Source organism: Lonchura striata, chromosome 7 (assembly GCF_050655825.1).
Source record: "Lonchura striata isolate lonStrDom1 chromosome 7, ASM5065582v1, whole genome shotgun sequence".
Lineage (NCBI taxonomy): Eukaryota > Metazoa > Chordata > Aves > Passeriformes > Estrildidae > Lonchura > Lonchura striata.
The window spans coordinates 17,245,444-17,266,051 of record NC_140709.1 but is presented as its reverse complement, the minus strand read 5'-3'; the positions used below and the strand labels follow the sequence as shown (position 1 = coordinate 17,266,051).

Genomic DNA, 20,608 nt, shown 5'->3' with positions numbered 1-20,608 from the left:
TTATTTCTAAAAGTAAACATGTGAATGCCACATAAGCAATAAAGCTATGGGATTTTCTTCTCTCTGCAGAGAGTAGAAATACGGTCATGACTATGTCCTGAGAATGTGGAAATTGCCAAAAAAACACAGTAGATACTTTTCAAAAAAAAAAAAAAAAACAGTGCATGTCAAATATCTGGTGAGTCATAAAACCTCAAGTTAGTGCGAGCAGATGTTGGTTACAGCTCACATTGATGGGAAGTACATAATCACCACCCCGATAGCCTCCCACTGTCCGTTTCTGGTCCAAGAACTTCCCCAAAAGTGTGTTTTCAATTTTATGGAAAGCCTTTGAAATTTGGCAGAGTTTCCAAAAGTATGTAGGAAAAAAAAAGAAGTCTGCCAGAGGTTTGGCCTCCAACTGTGAAAACAGACACTGCCTTTTCAAACTCCTCTCCTAGATCTACTGACCAACACCCAGAAGAGAGAATTTGCATTCTTTTAGAATACAACAAGAAAATGAAGGTCTGTATGCTCCTGAAATCAACTTTTGGTAGCATTTACATAATTTGTTTTAAATTGTCAGCTGCTAGACAAGGCCGACTCTAATGTGAAAATGTTTGCTTTAAAGAAAAAGGAAAGGGAAGTCTTTTCTTATGTACTTCAGGGACTTTTTTTGCTTGTTGCTAGGACCAATTACAGCAGTTAGAGAGAAGGGGGATTTCATTATTTACTAGCCATGGAAGCAAACTTCAGGCAATATTAAAAATGTAATTATTGTTTGTTTCTGTTCTGCAGACCCGGCTAAAAATCGTTTTTGGTGTGGTTATATGCCTTTTACTTTCTTTATTACTTATGTGTATTATACTGCTTCCATCAAAAGGTAAGGTATTTCTAATCTAATGTAGTGTAAAATGCAGTATCTTTGGCTATTGTGGCTTCTAAAGTTCACAAAAGTTTATCAACTCATGTTTAGGATTGTCCTGTCAGAATTGTTACGGCTTTATCCTTTGCAGAAATGTACTGACAGCTGAAATATCCTGAAGGTAGAATTGAAATGCCAGCAGATGTTGAAACAAGGAACTCCTTGAAGTGAAAAACACCTGAATTAACTTCACTGTGCATGATATATAATGTTCTTAGTCACAGCTGCAAAAATAACTCTCAGACTGTCTCATGTTATTTTTCTGTTAGGGCTTAGGAGAGTTTCCCAGTTAATAAATTTCTTCAGCTTAACAAACTTGCATTTGGTTTTAAATGCTTGTGTAATAATTACAGAAGTTCTATATCCAATTACAAGTTAAACTTTTTTTTTTTTTGGTAGATAGGGTATGATGAATTATTTGTGAATATATTCAAGCTTGCATTTGAAAATTAAAGTCAGCATTGTATAAAATAGGGAGGGATAGTTTCCTCTAGTATTATAATGCCAGCTGTGGACTGCTGAGTGCTCTGGTGAAGCTTGAAATGGGTTTTGAAATTGGAACATGAGTGGCACCAACTTGATGGTTGCTGTTTTTTGTGACAAGTTAGGAACAGCAATAGAAGTATTTGCATGACCTTACCACTATAGCAGATTACTTGAATGCCTCTGAAATAATTAAAGTATTAATAAAAGGCATATATTCCAGTAAGACTATCTATTCAAAGGACATTTTTTCTGTTATTTTTCTTTTTTGTGTGTGTGGATGAGGGGACTGAGATGGAGAAACAGTTTTGTATTTACAACTAAATGTTATAAAATCAACCATCTGCTTAAGTCTTGTGAAAGTTAAGTCCTACAGTTAATATGCAGATTTTGTGAAAGGTGAAATCTCTTTTATATCTGATATTTCTGTGACTAATGTTTATCCTGGGTTGTTGAGAGAAGGGCTGAAGGTTTCTGAAGCAGTTAGGGATGATTCTGTTATGCAGCATTTTAATATGAGGATAGATATATATCAGTTATATATATATATCTATAGATAGATATAGATATGCATATATATTATGCAGTGCTGGAAGAGATAGCGCCTCAGAGTGACAGGTTTGACTTTACTGTCAATAGTGGGGTGCCAGATTTTTTGTCTGGCTAAGCATGGTCAAATCTGAGCTTTCACTACAGGGTAAATGCATGGTATCAAGTCAGACTTACTCCCATCAGTTCTGCATTTTATGACAGGGAAGGCAGAATATTTTTATGAGATTTAAATTTAAAAAATAGTAGTGAGGGAACAAAGAGGTTGGAGACCAAGGATCAGTTTGGCAGCCTGAAGAAGTTGATAAAGATGATGGAAGGTACTGTAGGAAAAAGTGAATGTGTGTTTTTTTTGTTGTCAAATACAGCTCATTGGCCTCTTCAGTACCTCAGCAATTATGGAGAACTCTTGTCATGTCTCTTGGAATAGTGACTCGATAACCAGTCATACCAAACATCATATTTAAATCCAGTAGGATGATAAAGAAATTATCTTACTTCACAGGATGCTTTTGGAGGAGCATTTTAAACAATTGAAGAACACACAGTTATATCCAATATACAATTATGTTGGATGTGTCCGATTATTGCTTCTTATTCTCAGGTGGAACTGCAAGTGCTGCAGTTACCTGTTCAAATGCCTTAACCTTTTTTAATTCTAAGTAGTCTACTGATCAGTTGTAAATAGAAGAAATATAAATTAATTTTGGAGTTACAAATTTTGCGAGCTGGAGACAGACAGGAAATGGCTACACAACTGGAATGTTGTTTGTACATTCCAGCTTTACCACTGCTCAACTGAAAGGATGTGGCAATCTAGAAAGACAATTAATTGCATATGAGAAATGTATAGACACAGAACAAATCAATTTCTACTTAAGAAATCTGCAGAGAAAAATGGAAGGAGCATTTAGTTCTGGTTTTGTCTGCTAAGTTTCTAGTCATTTAATGTTCTTCAGACTTCTCAAAATGTGGTAGGTGGTTTTGATTTACACATGCAAGAGTATAAAAATGTCAAAAATTCTCAAAAGCCAACAGTAAAATAATTTTGAGAGGATATTAAGAGGGATATATACTTGCAACTGCAAGTATTAGACAATTTCTGTAGGGCTCAGAAGAGGATGGTGGGCAATATCAGTGTAGAAAATGGCATCCATGCCTAAGAAATCACTGACCATTTTTTGACACATCTTTCAGTTAGGAAGGTGTGGTGGGATTTACCTGACAGTGATAACCCAACTATGATACTGCAACTCTAAATGGTTCAGAAAAGAGCTTTTCACTTGTACACTGGTGTACCTAGTCCTCTTCTGCAGCATAAACAAGAAAATACCTGTCTGCATTTGAGAAGCATTAGCGGAACCACAGGTAGAGTTACAATTAACTGTTTCTATTGCTTAGGCTTCAAATTTATCTCTACTGCTATTTTTAATGAATATCCAAAGTCATGCTTGTCAAAATTTCTGTTCCCTTTGTACTCTTCACCTAGGCCTGAGGCCCAATCCCTGTTTCTCTGATTTCACAGGTGAGGTGATAGAGCTTACTGCTTAACCACAAAGTGGTGAGCAGCCAGTTTCTTATGAAGAGGTAGTGTTCTCTGCCTCTCCTCAGCCAAATCCAAAAGTGGAGAAGCAGGTTCAGTTGACGTGAGTTGATGCTGAGTGTGATCAAAGTCTTGGAGCAGGGTCAGGAGTGCTGGAATTAATTTCTGGTGCTAAATTGAGTTTTGTGTTTCCTCATGTTGGAGGAGCCAGTGCTTCAGCTATTCAGCATCAGACCACAGAGATAAGAATGGAAATTCTAGTCCAGAAGCAGAAGACAGTAATACCATACTAATCAGTTTTCTTTTGTCACGTCCTCTACCAGATGTTTAGAAGTGGATGTTAAATAAAATACTTATAAAAATGCATATATATTAAATACAAATAAAATGCATATATATATACATATAAAAATAACTATATGCAGAAACAATACTTTCTGATTGTTATGAATGCTTACTATAATTTGGCAAAACTAGACACAATTTATAAGGATGCACATTAGAACATGTGGAATAAGCCATAAACCAGGAGACCTTTGAATACAAACGGTTGTGTTGAATTACCCATATCCAGTCTTTGAAACTGAATAATCCTGGTAATACAAACAGAATTTCACAGTGACAGAGTGATGTACATAAAGTTAATCTGAGTTTAATATAACTGCAAGTTTAATTAACTGCAAGTTTTGCTTTATTAAGTTCTCTTAGGACAGTGAACTGAAAGGTAAAGGAGAAGCTATCTGCATAAAACCAGTGATAATTTTTAAATGTTTACAGATTTTTATCACTACAATTATACATGTAAGTGCAATACACTCAAATGTGTGAGTGAGTAATTATGATCATTGAATATATAAAACAAGTTACACTTTGAAGCAAAATAACCAATTCAGTGAACAGAGAAATGCAGAACTGCACCCTGCAAATGAGAGGAAATGGACCACAAAGGATTAAAACTGAGGCAGTGGGGAGGTGAAAGAAAGTGAACAAAGCTGAAATTTGGTAAGCTTTCATTTTTGTGGTTGGCTGTGCTGTTTGCTTCCTTTTCATCCCTGGGCATTTGTTTTCATCCTTCCTATTTCATAGAGAAACAAACCACAATAAAAGAATTTGCCAAACCTACCAACAGCCATCCAAATTAATGCCTATAGAGTACTTCAGATACATAGAGTACTTTTTGTGTTAGTGTCTGGTTTGTGAGCAGAGATTTCAGATACTGTTATTGAACAAGTCTCTAGTTACAGAAGAAACAATCAGCAACAATTTTGGGAAACTATTGAAGATGCTGCTGCTATCTTCTGTTGCCTAAAAACAATCATTCCAAATTTTAAGTACTCAAGTGAGAAATAGTTGTTTTCAAATTTTTTGCAGTACAATGGTAGAGGTTCAGAACTTAGTGGGCACACTTTGAAAATCAGCAGTCATAATAAATCTTCATGGAATATTAAGTATGTAAGGGTGAAATAGATAACACAGGGAAGGTTTAAATTAGAGCTCTGAAAATTAGATCAGTGATGAGAAGTTTGTGATATTGCTTGTCTCTTAAGATGAGAGAAGGAACCAGGTACCAGATTAAGGTACCAGAAAGGACTGCAAATGTTAAGCTTTCTATACAAAAAACCTTGGAAATAGACCTTGATTTCTTTTGCTAATAAGCTTCTTCACTTAGAGAATTTTAACTGAGAGATAATGATAAGTAATCATCATTCAACATAACTGGAACTGGATTCTTTGGAATTATCTTCTGAGCATTTTCTTTTAAGTCTGCCATCTTCTATGTTTATCATTAGTGTATCAAAGATCAGTAATATGCAGTCATAGTATTAGCAAGAAGAATTAACTTATTATTGAACTTCTTGGGATATTTTCTGGATACACTGCTAGCTCAGAGTTTATAGGGACAGTTTTTTGCCTCTGGATTGGCATTCAGTTTTATTCCTTGTGACAGTTTTCTTCTGCATTAGTGCAAACTTGGCTTGTGTCAGCAGTCAACCTGACATGTGTATTCTACAGTAAATAATAGTCACTTAGCAGAAGAAAATATGTGTTATCATTACAAAGTACCATAGAAGGCAATATGAAGAAACATTTCCCAGGAAGTCAGTGTGATCTTAACAGAGAGGGCAACTAATGAGCAAGTGATGGAGCATGATATGAAACCTGAGAGCAACGAGTCATCTTGATTATCTGACTGTCATCTGAAAGCTCTGAAGGAACAAACAGGGGAGGTGGCAAAGATCTCCTAAGCTGCAGTGTGACATCTCTACTACCTCTGAAAACCCTGGCAGAAGTCCCTTTGATTTTTGAGGAAGCATAGCATCCAGAATGCCTAGACCTGAAAGCTGCCATTATTATGCTGTTGAACTTTAAAAATTGGCCTTTATAGAACAATTCATGTGTCTTTTGAGGATTAAATATTTTGCTTACTCTCACTCTTGTGAATTGCATAGATTCTACACAGGAACTGCACAGCATCTTCTCACTCTTCTTATCCAGCACTCTTCTTATCCAGTTGATTGACCTTGAAGTTTTTTTTTTTTTTTGAAATCTGCCCTAGCTTAAGCTGATTAGCTTTGGGAAAAAGTATAACCAGACAAGATCCAGAAAACCAGCCTCCACTTCTTGCATTATTTTATACGGTTATTTGACCTGCTTAGAAATCAAATATTTGAGTACCTGTCTTCTTTCAAGAATCACTGTAAATTTTCTTTTGCAGCATTAAATAAAAAGTTCAAGTTTGGGTTCACTCATTCATTACTTTTCAGCATTATTTTTGCCTGCTTTCCTTCATCAATGTTTTTCATGTGACTACTGATTTATATATGTAGATGGTGATGATTTTGCAAGCTATTGTCTATCAATGGTTAATGAGGCATGTACAAAATTTGGAAGTTAGGGTTTGCATCCTGTTTGACCATTTGTTGAACGTGTGAAGGTCCTGATTAAAATAGTTGCCTCTACAAGTTCGTGAAACCCATGCTTAAAATAACTTTAAACCATCAAGCAACCTTTAATTTGTTTTCTGTGTGGAAAAGGCTTATGTGGACTCACAGGGTCTTCAGGTAAATGTGTCTGCATGAGTAAATGGTTGAAATAAATGAGTTTGTCTAGTTAGTTTTTGCATTCCCAAAGATGAGTCTTTCAAAGGCTAAAGGAACTTACTAGAACAGTAACAGGGAACTTTCCTTTCTGCTGCGCCTACACTTTGCATATCTCCAGGACTATGGTATCCTCACTGTTGCATGGCACTGAATACAGAAAAACCAAAACACTAGACTAATAATATTTTTCCCTTTTGTCATTAACAGAAGATTTTTGTCTTATGCTTAGTTGTCAACACAGATGATGGCTCTAGAGCTCTTACCTTGGAGGATTACTTGAATGGAAACTTTCAATATAAAACATTTTTTCCATATTGGGTGTCAGGTAAGTAAAACTTTTTCTCAGACATAGATAAGCCTTTCTAATATGTATTTCCAGACTGGTTTACACAGACTGAGAAATGTATTTTCCTTCCAACTTTACTTTGAATGAATGCTAACTAGGAAATTAAACAATGTGTTAGTCAAAACGTATGGTTGAAATTTACTGTTCTGTCAGTCATTCTAGAAAATCCAGGTATTTGATGTTTCAACATGTCTGAGTCAAGTATAAACTATAATTTTACAGAGGCCTTCAGTGTTTTATTTCTTTTACTGTCATGTTCATTGCAGCAAGTGAAAGAAATTTGTCAGTGTGTCAGTCATTCCTTAAGCAATCTCCTTTTCATGCTTTTCACAGCACTTTTTCACTTACCACTTGTAATGATTGAGGTAGTCTGTCTTACAGGCCCTTTGTTCTTTGTTTTCAGTAGTACCTGGCTCTACAATGAGGCCAGCTGTTCTGATTTCATTTAAGGAAGTGCTGACACTGCTGAAATTCCTGAGTTCAGGATATTGCATAGAAAATAAAGCTGACTTTCTAAGTTCCTTAAGGTGGAGACATGAAGTTAATTGCTGCTGATACAAATGTGTCTTTGTGTGGCTGAAGTGCTGCTCTTGTTATCATTGAATTGCACAGACCAGGGAGACTGGAGCTAGCCTGATTACGTTCTAGCACACATACTGCTCCCATCTCTGTGCTGCCTCAAGCACTGTTCTCTGCCAGTAGCAAGAAGCATAGTGCCCCTTCACATAAAAGTCTCACCAAGCTAGTTTTAGCCCACAATTTTAGAAAGTAAGTAAAGCCTTATGATTGAGGCATTACTTACAGTGGTTCAATTTTACAACTGGCATTTTGACGTATTAGATATCACTTGTATGATTTCAAAATTAGGTCACTGTTTGTTAGAATTCTGTCTGAATGTCTGAAGAATGTAGGCAGCATATCACCTAAACCTAATATATTAGATATCACTTGTATGATTTAAAAATTAGGTCACTATTTGTTAGAATTCTGTCTGAATGTCTGAAGAATGTAGGCAGCATATCACCTAAACCTAATATTCTTCTTCTCTCTTTATAGCTTTCTCACTTAGACTTATCTTTCCTTTTAACAGTCACAAAACTCACACAAAAGTCATGCCTTAGATTCCATAGATAGTCATGCCTACAGCATTCCATATGTCTACTTCTCTTTTGAAACAAGGAGTTAAAATTGTATATCTCATCCTAAGGGTGATTTTAAACAAATACTGTTATACAAATCACACAAGAGTGCTCAGAAGATCCAAGGGTGATCTAATTTCCTAAAAATGAACATCCTCACAATATTTAAGGCTCCTGTTTAACTTTTAGTCTTGTTTTCTAGCGACACCAAATATGTAATTCATTCTCTCTGTTTATAGCAGTGAAAATAATAATCCGAAACTAAAATTCTCATCTTTATTCTCTACCAAACTATAGCTCAGATCCTGAGCAAAGGCAAGGTTAAATTCTATTTTCATTGAAGTCCACTCACCCTTATTTTGTAGGATTCTTGTGAGTAAGGGCAGAGTAATGCAGTATCAGTTGTATGGTGCTGCTTTTATCTGCAGAATATACAAATGAGAATGTTCTGGTAAAAGGATAAGCAGAGGTATTTTCTTTAAAACATTTACATTTTGATACTGACTTTCTAATGTGTCTGTCACTGGCATTCTTGATCAGACATGAGAATAAAATCTGGCATTTACTTGTAAAGTTAAATAGTTGATCCTCTGTACAGTGTATAATCTCGAGAACATATTCGAGAACCCTGAAGAAAGTTTCTTGATAACTCTCTATCTCAACATTGTTAGAAGAAAACCATTTTTTTATGTTGAACATTTTTTTTATGCTGAAACATATTTGCTTAAAACCTATTCTTTGAAAGAGGTGTGAATTTGTTGATCATATATGTAGTATTTTCTGTGAAGGTAACAAACATTTTATCTTGTTTATAAAGATAATGAGTATCTTCATCAGTCTGCAGAGGATGATATTATTCTTTACAATGTTGAAATTGATTATGCAACCACCATCATGACAAACAGCACAATGGTATGTACCTTTTCCATTAATAAAAAGGCAGAAAAGTGCAGTTGTATTTCAAGTTACAGTTTAAAAGTCAGTGAGACTAGAATCTAATCTACTTCTTAATTTTTCAGAAACAAGTTAATGCTTCAAATTATGTGATGTCATCAGACAAATATTTCATAGCTCTGGAAAGCAATTATTCAAAGGTAATTAATATACCTCTTAATATAATATTTAATTTTATGTAGTATTTTGTTGATTGCATTTACCATAGATAAATGTTTCTTGGTATTTTCTTGAGAAGGGAATAGGCTGTGAAGGGGCTATTTCTAATTAGATTATCTTTTTCAAGGCTAATAATATTCTCTTGCTTCATTTATGCAGCTGTGGAGATACTCTTACACAGCATCATATCACATTTATGATCTCATAAATGGGTAAGACCTGATATTTCTTACAGGGGGCTGTGGTGCATACACCGTAGTGATGGGCTTGCGAGCATTCATTCCAAAACTGTAATAATGTGACTACCAACTTGCTTTGCTTTTGCCTAAATCTGTCAGGTTACTTGTTTGCTTGAGAAAAAAATATTCTCTAGGAAAAATCATACATTCTTTTAATCTGGATTGATTCCTATTTCATTCCCTAAAATTTTCACTGCTCAATATTCTCTTTTGTCTCCATCCCCTTCCACTAATTCTTTTTTTTTTATCATTAGTCTAATCTTCAGCTTCCCTAAAACTCTTGTAACAGCCCACCCTGCATTCCTTAAAAGTCAATAGCTTGTCCCATGGCATTTGGTCTCCTCTTTCCACTCAAATCCAAAGGAAGCCATCTGCCTCTGCAGTCACCTTTTTATGCTGAAAGCAGCAATGTGACCAAATGTGCTTAGTTCTGAGCAACAGGGGCTGCACTGAGCTGCACCATTCTTGGGAAACTTGGCTCAGGGTGCCAGGAAGAAGTTGCTGCGAGCTGCTGTGAGTAGAGAGGTCCTGCATGCGAGCTGGGATCCTCAGCAAATGCTGGGCGTGCTGCTGTCGTGCCTGCCTCAGTGCATGCTGAGCTCACATTCCCAATAACCTGCTGAGACTGTAACACAGACTGCAGCTACAGCAAATGACTGGAGGTGCTTGTGCAGCATTTGGAAACAGATAAGGCTGGCTCCTTAGGCTGTTGAATAGGTTTTCAAAGGAGTAAGTTTAAGCCTTTGCCAGCACTGGTGCACACTCTTAACTGCATGTTTCTGCCTGCCTTAATTGTGCATTGCTCAAGAAACAATAAGCAGTTAGAAAATAACTTTGTGACTTTTTTATTAATGTACAGTATAATGATCCATTTGCACTGTGTACAAAAAGCCATCTCAACTTCTTTCCTTTTTTTAGTGTTTTTGTAACAGAAAATCAGCTTCCACATAAAATTCAGTATATATCCTGGTCACCCGTTGGACACAAATTGGTTAGTAAAGATAATTAAGTGCCAAAATGAATTTGCTTTGTATGGCTAAAAGACATCTGCTTTTGGTTTTTATTTTCTTAGGCCATATTTTTGACAGGCCTGTGTTTATTAATCTTGGTTATGAGAAATAATGACAAAGAAAAGTTTTAACATGTTCAGATTTTACTTTCTGTATCTCAAGAGAAGAATAATCCATGTTCTCAGGTACAATATGTGTTTCAGTTTGCTCACCAGTCTTTATCCAGAATTGACCAACATAATTTTATATAAAATTAAATGTAGTTTCAAGGTCTGAAAACCAATTGGTTTCCTTTTGATGCTCAGTAACACATTAATTTAAAATGGAGATTTACAGATGCAGGATTTAAAATCTGTTCTAAATTTTTTACTGAATTGAAATGATAGAATTTCAATTATAGAATTTCAATTATAGAATTGAAATTATATAATTTGACCTGCAATGTATAATTTATTTGCTGAGGTACCAACTCTTTCAGAATTTACAAGGGCTATTAGTGTACCATTTCCCATTTTATATTCATTAGGTCTTGCTAGTGTAATGTAGGAGTATTGACTGCAGTAGGAATATTGACTGTACTCTTAAAAAAAACTTTCCTGTCTTTAGGTATATGTATTTCAGAATAATATCTATTTGAAACAAAGTCCTAGAGAGTCACCAGTTAAAATAACTAGTGATGGAAAACAGAATGAAATATTTAATGGGATTCCTGACTGGGTCTATGAAGGTAAGTAAATCTGGAAGGACAACATGATAAATATGATAAATCAAATGATAAATCTTTGTTTAGATTAGTTCCAGGTTTCACAATCCATTTTAAAATGTCTGTGATGATCCTCTTTTTTTTTCAGCCCTAAGGATTACTTCTTTTCCATATGGCATTTACTGTACAATGTATTAATTTTGTATTCATAACACATAACCGAAATCCTGAGCCTTTGTTGCTGAAAATGTATCAAAACCATACAAAGTTGTCTTCCTTTTGATGCAAAAGCAGAGGCTGGGAATTAAGATTTAAAGTTTTAATTTCAGTGAAAATTTGGCACTTCAGTGCATCCAAAAAAACAAACTTTAAAAAATCCTGCACACAGGAAAATTCCAAGTGAATTAAGTAGGATCTGTGTGCATTTTTGAAATGTTTGATTTTATTTATTTAGTGTAACTGTCTTTTGTGTCTAGATTGCTGAGTAGAGTGTTAAAATACATTGGAAGGTAGATTGCAGTTATAAACATTTTTTTTTTTTCCTCAGAGGAGATGCTAGCAACAAAATATGCACTGTGGTGGTCTCCAAATGGAAGATATTTAGCATATGTACAATTTAATGATTCTGACATACCAGTTATTGAATATTCATATTTTGGTGAAGACCAGTATCCTAGAAAAATAATTATTCCATACCCAAAGGTATGTTTTATCATTTTTTTGACTTCCTTTCTGTTGAGAAATGAGTTACGACAATGAGAAAATTAACTGTGCTTAATTCCTTAAGTATTACCGTGGTTACATCTGTTGTGACTTAAGTAAAAGAAAACAAGCTTGGTCTAAGCTCTGAACAGCTGTAGATACATACAAAACTTTAAATATAATATTAAAATATATTTTCTATTTTATATATTTTAAATATAATATCAGTGAAATAAGTGGAATTACTCATTTAGATTAAAAGCATGTTTAAAAGTGCTTAATATTTTTAAATTAAGTCTATTTATTCTGGTGTGTAAGCTAGGCAGTTATTATTTTATCATTATAGTGAATAAATTATGAGGCTAAGTGGGTTTTTTTTAATATATTTTTTTAAATAAAAGCTTCACTTTATTTGCACACTTCATAGTGCTTTTTGATCTCAAGGGTCTTTGGATTTTAATTGCTTTCAAGTGCCAGATCTAAGACAACAAGGTTTTGGGTTGGCATTTCTTCAGCATGTATTAGAAAGCTCTCCTGACTCTTACCATGTTCATATGATTGCAAGGGATCATGTTAATGTATTTAAAGAATTTGCTCACCTGTCAGCTGTGTCACAGTTCTAAAGTAAAACTGGATGTTTTAGACCACACATGGAGAAGAATTAAAAAACTGATAACATATGCAGTGAAGAAGCAACCATGAAATCAGTTTAAGCAACCGTTTCCCAGTTGGGATGTCAAACAGCACTTGCAATCATGTGAATAAGCTGGAGTTTTATGCTGAAGTCAGTGTAATGTGTGCTGCAAAGACCCCCACTGCAAACAGAATGATCATTACCACCAAGCACATTTTCTATAGAGAAAGGCACTAAACTCAAATGTTTAAAAGGTTTTCTTCTTTATATATATAAATATAAATTATAGAAAACTAAGTATGTACTACTGCTGCAGTTTCACTTTTAGATCTTATAAGACTATTTGCTCTATTATACTCAACTGAATTCATATTTTGTAACCTGTCTACTTTCCTGCAAAAAGTGTTTTGATGTTCCTCAATCTAAATTATTCAGAGCATGGTTTTAATAACCTAAAACATTTTCTTTGAAGGCTGGAGCTAAAAATCCTACTGTTAAAGTGTTTATTGTAGACACTATTAACTCTGAAGCATTTGGTCCTAAGGAAGTGCCAGTTCCTGCAATCATAGCATCCAGGTAAGTGTGCCCTCAAATATGTCTTTTCTTGGTTAAAAAAAGGTTTTGTCTATTTGTTTTAAACCTTTGAGCCTCTGAGTTGTACTTTATCTAACAGTGTGCTGACATATTAAACTCCTAGAAGGATCAGAAGCTAACTAGAAAGATTGCATTTTTCTTTTGGCAGTACATGTGATACATTGTTAGAGGATAAAAAAGTACCCTCAAACAGTGAATGCTTTGCTGTTGTTTCTCAGAGAGAAATGTGGGGAATGCAATCTGTAGCAATGCTTCCTTACTCCTGTTGTTTAATAACTGCCATTTCTCCTTCTTTTTTTTATTGTTTTATATTTTAGTGATCACTATTTTACTTGGCTTACTTGGGTAACAGATACTCGAATCTGTGTGCAGTGGCTGAAGAGAATACAGAATTTTTCAGTTTTAGCTATTTGTGACTTCAAAGAGCATTCAAATAATTGGGACTGTCCAGAGGTAATGAAGTTGGAAATATAAATCTAAAATTGCTGAAATTAGCATTTTTTAATCCCTGCCATAATTATATTTTACAGTGTTTTATCACAATAATCTTTTACTAGTAGTGATATCTTTTTCAGTATTATAATTTCTGGAAGAGGGGTGAAAAATATTAATTGCTCCAGGAAATAAAATCAGTACATTTTTTATTTGTGAAACTTAAATAACAACCAAAACAAGAACAACAACCACCTAAAATGCTATTGAGAGGCTTTCAGTAATGTTGTTTATTTCTTTCTTGTGTTAGCATCTTCAAAAATGAAACCATATACGATCTTTATTTTTTTTTAAAGAAAACCTTATTATACCATGTTGAAATGGACTAAAGTCCATTAAGTTGGACTAAATCATGTCCTTTTAGATTAATGTTAGATTATTTGAAAGAACATACACATTAATAGTAAGGCAGCTTTTCTGGAAGAAGAAATTCTTCTGTTTTATCAAATCATACGGTTCTAGACAGTAGGCAAGTTTTCAGAAACACAATCAGATCTGAAAAGAAAACTTCAGGCTAATTGCAACAGTAACTACATTTGGTTTCAATATGTCATTCTCTGATTTAGTCAGTTGGGAAAGAAGACTGCTCTGCTGAACAGAACAGAGCTTTGTAAAGCCTGAAGAGTGTACACACAGATAAATTCACATAGATCCTGAATGAAAGACACCCCTGAATTTCAGTAACTCTAGTATAGTGATCTCATTTGTTGTCTTTTAATATTGGTGCTTTTGGCTTGTCTTGTTCTTAGAGTTCATGGCACAGAACACCTCTTAAAACTAGCATTAGATGAAACATTGAACTAGTTGTAAATAAAAGGCAAAAATATTTATAAAAGCGTTCTGTATAACTGATAAATTATAATTTCAGAGTTAACTGACACAGCCTTTTCAGGCTGAAAATAATTTTTATTCCTCTTTACATGAAAACTGTTGCAAATTTAAAGGGTATTTAAGGTCCTGTTATTTCAAAATCATTGTCATTGAAGTAATAATCCACAGAGAAATATTGTCATTTAGTAGGGGAAAAAACATGTTTAATGTATCATTTGCTACATTTTCTAATTATTCCAGTTTATAGGTACATTAACACTGAATCTCTACCTTGCCTGCAAGTAAGCTATATTTTAATAATTCCATATTTTAATGGAAAGAAAAAAACATATAAGGTTTCTAGGATTCTGCCACAATCCAGTGAAGTACTTTAACACAAGCTTAACTTTTAGCACATAACCAGTTTTATTTACTTCAGTAGATCTGTTTATGTGTTTAAAATTAAGCATGTGCTTAATTGCTTTGCTGGAACCAGACCAGACCAGACCAATTAACATCTTTTAGGACTTTGTTCATGATCCTTGTTTAATTGCATTTCTCCATGAAACCTTATTTATGGAGTCACTACTGACGTTTCTATAATTCTATATTTATACAGTGATACAATGCTTTTATCACATTAAAGTTTGCACAAATGGCCAATCGAAGGAGTGTGAACAGATGGGACTGCTGCATTAGCTCTATTTGCCATCAGAAAGTATATCTCTGAACATTTCCTTTGGCAAAAATAGTTCTCTTGTTGAATTCAGATTGCATTGAATCTCTAATGTATAATAAACAGGCTATGTTTTATGTATCTGAAAAAATAACAAAATACGATCTACAAGTTGTTCCCAAAGTGTAGATACATCAGAAATGTTCACATGTTCAACTCTTTCTCATGTGACTAGACCACAAAAAGCAATATGAGCAGTGGAACTATTCATATGAGTAATAGGTAGGCATGTCTTTCTGAAATTGGGAGTACTCAAATGAGAGAATTTAAGTATATCCTTAATGTGCTATGTCATCAAGATCTGAGTTTTAATTTAAAGAAAGGAAAATAATGTTAGGATGCAGATATAAAACAATACATTCCATTTTTATTATCTTAAAAATAAATAAAATTCATCATTTCAGTTAGTAGCTCAGTGGAGCCCTTGCAAAGTACTCATCTTCTAAGGGACAAGGACCTGCAACTTTTCTTCAAGTCACTTTGTGGGGATTAAATTAGAAGGGAGAACACATGATTTTAAATAGTAGTGAGATTATGTTGAGAGTAAGAAATACATATCATATTCCTTAAAAAGCAAATTTGTTAAATTCATTTCAGACTATGAAGAAATACTGTATTGAATGAACAGTATAAAGAAAAAATTGCAAGATCAAAAAGGAAATACATTATTGAATGCAGATTTCTAAAATATATCACTAGAAACTTTACAAGTAAAACATAAGTACAAATGTAAAAGCACCTTTAGCTGCATCATTGATGCTCAGATAAGTCTGTTTCCAAATCAGCTTTAGGAAAAAGGAGTTAAGATGTTCTAAATTTATATTCATAGTCTCAGAATGCTTAGTAGCCACATCACCCACTGCTCTAAATTAACATCTCAGCTCTGAAATCAAAGAAAATCTAAACCAAATTTTTAGTATTAATATTCCTGATATTATTTTGCTTGGATTTTTGCCAAAATATTAATGAGATTAGGTAGTTATTCATTCTTGTTTTCAGTGAAAAAGTTGTGTAATTGCTTTAAATTTTATTTAGCTCTATTGACAGCTGTTAAAAACAATAGTTTAATTAATGTAATGACCTTAATACAGCAATATTGTTTATTTAGACAACCTCCAACTCCCTTAACCTTCATAAAAAATATTCTAAAATTCTCTTTTACAGTCAGCTACTGATTTATTTGATGATTTTGAATCTCCATAAACTCAATATTCTTTAAAAGTGTACATTTGCTTTTGTTTTTCAGAGTCAACAGCACATAGAAGAGAGTCAAACAGGATGGGCAGGCGGAGTAGGTTTTCTTGTTGTACTCTCTTTTAATTCAGTTAAAAGCTACAGTTTTCTGCATCTTTCCATCAGTGTTTTGAAACATGAAGCCCCCTTCTGAGATATACAGCACCACTGCTTAGACTTGTTGCATTGCTGGACTGAGGCTTTTAATGCTGTGCTAGACACAGAACCTGGCTACCTGCTTTCTAAATTTACAAACCTATTTTGGTCCAAACCAACTGACTAGACAGAAAAGTTGGTCGAGAGAGAAATTAATGAAGGGAGGAAAGTAATGAAAAGAGGTAGATTTACAGTGCAGTGTAACCCTTAGAAGCATTCTGGAACCTAAGAATAGATGTAAAATTCCTCTGGTGACACTACAGCAAGGGATAAAATGGGCTATTTCAGTATTTTAAGAATAAAATCTGTCCATTCAGAACAGTTTTTGTGCCAGGTGCAGCACATCTTGAGCTAAGGGGAAACCTTCAAGGGAAGATACGCTCCTTAGAATGGCAGGAGATACTTCTGTGGAGTTACCTCTTAGCAAAAGATGTTTTCTCTGCCCAGTAACCCTAGACAGCCATTTACCTTCGGAAACTTGTAAAAACAAGCCTACAAGGAAATTGTAAGAGCATGAGATCAGTACTTAGTCATATAGACTGTATTCCAGCAATGAATATGTAGTGTTGCTTATATTTACTTTCAGGCAGTAGCAGATAACAGAATCAAGTGTGTGAACCTCACACTGCCTGAATATCCTGTAGTGGACTTAACAATGAGATTCAATTTTGAGTGCACAGTTCCTTAAGAGATGTTTTAATGAGAAGATCATATATTTACAAGAATCAGTTATTTTACAGGGTCCTCTTTTTTTGACACTTCACTTGAGGTTCTGATGACAGATTTTTATTAGAGCTAAAGAATTTGTACACATGTATAAATCCCAGCTTTTACCTTTACAGGCTTTCAAGTATTAGGAATCATAGATACAGTCTCCAGGAGAATTTAACTTGTAGTCACAAGTCCTAGCTGAGCTTGAGTTAATACTATTCAAAGGGTATACTCACTCAGGAATATTTGACTATGTTTGAAGGGCTTGAAGGTTATTCCTATATCTTCATATCTTCATGTCTTCATGCTTTGAAAACAAACAAAAAAAATTAGAGTTGCAGTAATTCAGCCTTGACTGACAATTTTAGTAAAGACATGATTCTTTGAAAGGAAGAAAAAGTTGAATTATTTTATCTGGAATAATCTGTTCTTTAAAATTAGTGGAATAGTATGGGAAACTTCAGGTATCCATTTCTTTGATGCTGTGCTTGCTCAGTGAAACAGACAAACTGAGGTCCACGGAATACTCAGTCTGGCACCATTCATCAACATTAGCTTTATTCAGACACTTATTTGTTAAAAACAATTTCTGCCTGTTTTTAAATAACTAAAGAAAGGTTATTCAGAATATACAAATTATTCTACTTACAAGTAGAGAGCTCATTTGTGATGTTCTTGAGGTATCTATATTATCAGTTTAAGAAACTCAAAATGAAAGAAATTGTAACATGATCACAGGGAGGTTGAATATCACAGGTACAAACCTGTGCAAAGTAGTTTGTCCCATTTGAACTGATTAAATAGTCTTGTTACTTTTACTATGTGTAGTATAATCTGCTAAACAGCTTGGACAGTCTTATGTCTCATCTACTGTTTTTCTTCCATTGTTTCAGTTCTTTGTTTCTGCACCATATTTTACATCAGACAGCAGTTCATACTACAAAATTTTTAGTGACAAAAATGGTTATAAGCATATTCATTACATCAATGGCTCTGTGGTAAGTCAAGCCAAGTGTTCTACATTGATCTACTGTCCTGAAATAATTCTACAATATTTAGTAACTTAAATGTCTTACTACACAGGAGAATGCAATCCAAGTTACAAGTGGAGAATGGGAGGCAATATACATTTTCAGAGTAACAAATGATGCAATGTAAGTGTCGTGAAGTAAAAAGGTTGTGAGTGTTGTCAGTAAAAGCCACACTTAATTATTTGAACACCATTTGTTAGCTCATCAGATTATAATTAGGTGTAATTTGTTTTTTATCTGAATGTATCCAAAACAAATTTGTATGCTAAGGCACTGCATAGGTTTGTAAACGTGATTTACTTACGAAAGATTCTTTGCAAATTGCCCTCAATTTTCTATTTATTTTCATCACCCATCTTAGAAAGCTTTATTTAAAAACACTTAATTTAATCATGTGGTTAACACTCACACAATTTGCAGTTACTTGTCTTTTTATGATCTCTATTTCAGCTTACTGTATAGATAGAAACAGTTTACATAATTGGAGAGATTAGCTCATGAGAATTAAGATAGAACTCCTATTTATATGGCTTATGTGTCACCTAATCATAGTCTGAGCAAAGATTTATTAAGATGAAAGGTATATAAGCTTAACTACTCTCCCATTGCATGCAGAAATCTCAAGAAGTCTAAATTAACTTCCAAGACAGCTTTTCATCTTGATGCTTGTTCATAGGTCATCACTTTATGGATTATTTATTAACATATAAATGAATTTGCAGTTTCTATTCAAGCAATGAATTTGAAGGCTATCCAGGAAGAAGAAATATTTACAAGTAAGTGTTATCAACATTATCTTAATGATAGTAGCTTAATAGAAGATTTCTCTGGATTTGTCAATAAAAAAATTTCATTTCAAGATGTTTAATGTATAATTTCACAAGCTATTTTAACTAAACCTCATATTCTGTCTGACAATTGAGAGAAATAACATCTAGCATTTAAATATAGTCTTGGGGAAAAAAATGATAAAAAGACCAAGCATTTATTTTTAAATTAACAGTTCTGAAAGTACAGGGCCTGCATCCAGGAATATGAAAGAGACATGTAAAGTTAATTTTAGCAAAATAGCAATTGCTTTGTTTGACTTTTCTCTTAGAATCAGCATTGGAAGTAAACCTATGAGAAAACAATGCATTACTTGCAATTTAAGAAAAGAGAGATGTCAGTATTATACAGCAAGATTCAGTGAACGTTCAAAGTATTATGCCTTGATCTGTTATGGTATGTATGGCATGGGACCAAACATGTAATCATTTGTTCTTTAATATTTTGTCAGTACTGTAGTTAATACTGATTATCCCAAATTATTTTTGTATGACTCACAGAAATTTCACAATAACCAGGAAGGAGACTTCCCATGTTCAAAACTTTTGTGATGTTTCAGTAAATACAGATATATTCAGGATTTTTTTAAACTTTTTCAACAAAAACCTTTGGATTTTGATAATTAAAAATGAATTTTTTAATGTCTTTAATATCACAAAACAGACTTTAATCCATGAGAGCCATGTTTTTCTTGCAGCAACCAGAACAGGATTTAGAAACATATAGTGTTTTGCAGTTTATGTGATCGAAGTTAGATGTGGGAAACTAGTTTACTGTGTTTCCCAATTGAAATTAAGACCTGTGTCATCCATAAATGTTGGATATTTAGCACCTGAGAACATTTTTAAGAAATGATCTAAGAAAAATTCAGTTCAAGATATGTGATCATTGAATCCACCTGCATGACACAAGCATTAAGGGAAGTAATAAATTAGGTGATTTCAGTGATCTGAGGTTTCCTCCCCTGCTGTACTCAAAAAACAGTGACATCACAATCTAAAAAAAAAAAAAAAAAAAGAGGAAAAGAATCCAAGGTTTTACTTTTGTGTACTCCATATAAAGTTTACTGTTCTTGTGATTCTGCACTGACTGATCAGCTGAAAAGTTCCTTAAACTTCTGTTGGAGAGAGAACCAAATGTAGCAAATAACAACACCTTTCAATCATTCTTGCACAAAATAGTCAGTAAGGTCATCACCATGTGAAAGGCACTCACCTTCACAAATACAATGTGACATGTTCTCAGAAGAATGTTTCACATTGTTAGTTCTGCATTCACGTTATGTAATCACATCTCAGGTATTAACTAGATGTCACTTCATCTCTTGGGAGAAAGCATTAGTGGATTTAAAGTTGCTTCTATTATGTTTGCTGAGCAATGCCTGTATATATAAAATATAGAAGTCTGTACACACAGTATCTTATGTATTGTAGCAGTACCTTATGTATTCTCTTCTTATATAGCAGAGAAGATTCAGATTTTTTGCATCATCTTTGAGCTCTTTAACTCCTGTCACTTATCAATGTTAATGTAATACACACTGCATCACCA

The 20,608-nt window shown here is 33.9% G+C and overlaps 1 protein-coding gene across 5 annotated transcripts in view; it reads left to right on the top strand.

Annotated features, from left to right (window-relative positions):
* The first annotated feature begins 458 nt into the window (after positions 1–458).
* LOC110469655 (prolyl endopeptidase FAP) overlaps positions 459–20,608 on the top strand; it is a 38,925-nt gene continuing 18,775 nt past the window's right edge. For 2 of the 5 annotated variants that reach the window (XR_014956528.1, XM_085584326.1), the window contains exons 1-17: positions 459–504; positions 778–862; positions 3,134–3,304; positions 6,810–6,905; positions 8,883–8,977; positions 9,085–9,159; positions 9,338–9,390; positions 10,336–10,408; positions 11,034–11,154; positions 11,678–11,832; positions 12,939–13,042; positions 13,378–13,513; positions 16,345–16,389; positions 18,092–18,196; positions 18,282–18,352; positions 18,952–19,005; positions 19,329–19,453. Coding sequence is in view for 4 of the 5 variants with exons in the window: in XM_085584326.1 (XP_085440452.1) it covers positions 3,196–3,304; positions 6,810–6,905; positions 8,883–8,977; positions 9,085–9,159; positions 9,338–9,390; positions 10,336–10,408; positions 11,034–11,154; positions 11,678–11,832; positions 12,939–13,042; positions 13,378–13,513; positions 16,345–16,389; positions 18,092–18,196; positions 18,282–18,352; positions 18,952–19,005; positions 19,329–19,453 (1,417 nt within the window). In the remaining variant the exon portion in view is untranslated. Of the gene's footprint in view, positions 505–777; positions 863–3,133; positions 3,305–6,787; positions 6,906–8,882; positions 8,978–9,084; positions 9,160–9,337; positions 9,391–9,780; positions 9,931–10,335; positions 10,409–11,033; positions 11,155–11,677; positions 11,833–12,938; positions 13,043–13,377; positions 13,514–16,344; positions 16,390–18,091; positions 18,197–18,281; positions 18,353–18,951; positions 19,006–19,328; positions 19,454–20,608 lie in introns of all 5 variants that reach the window. The other 3 variants (XM_085584329.1, XM_085584327.1, XM_085584328.1) reach the window with 3 other exon arrangements.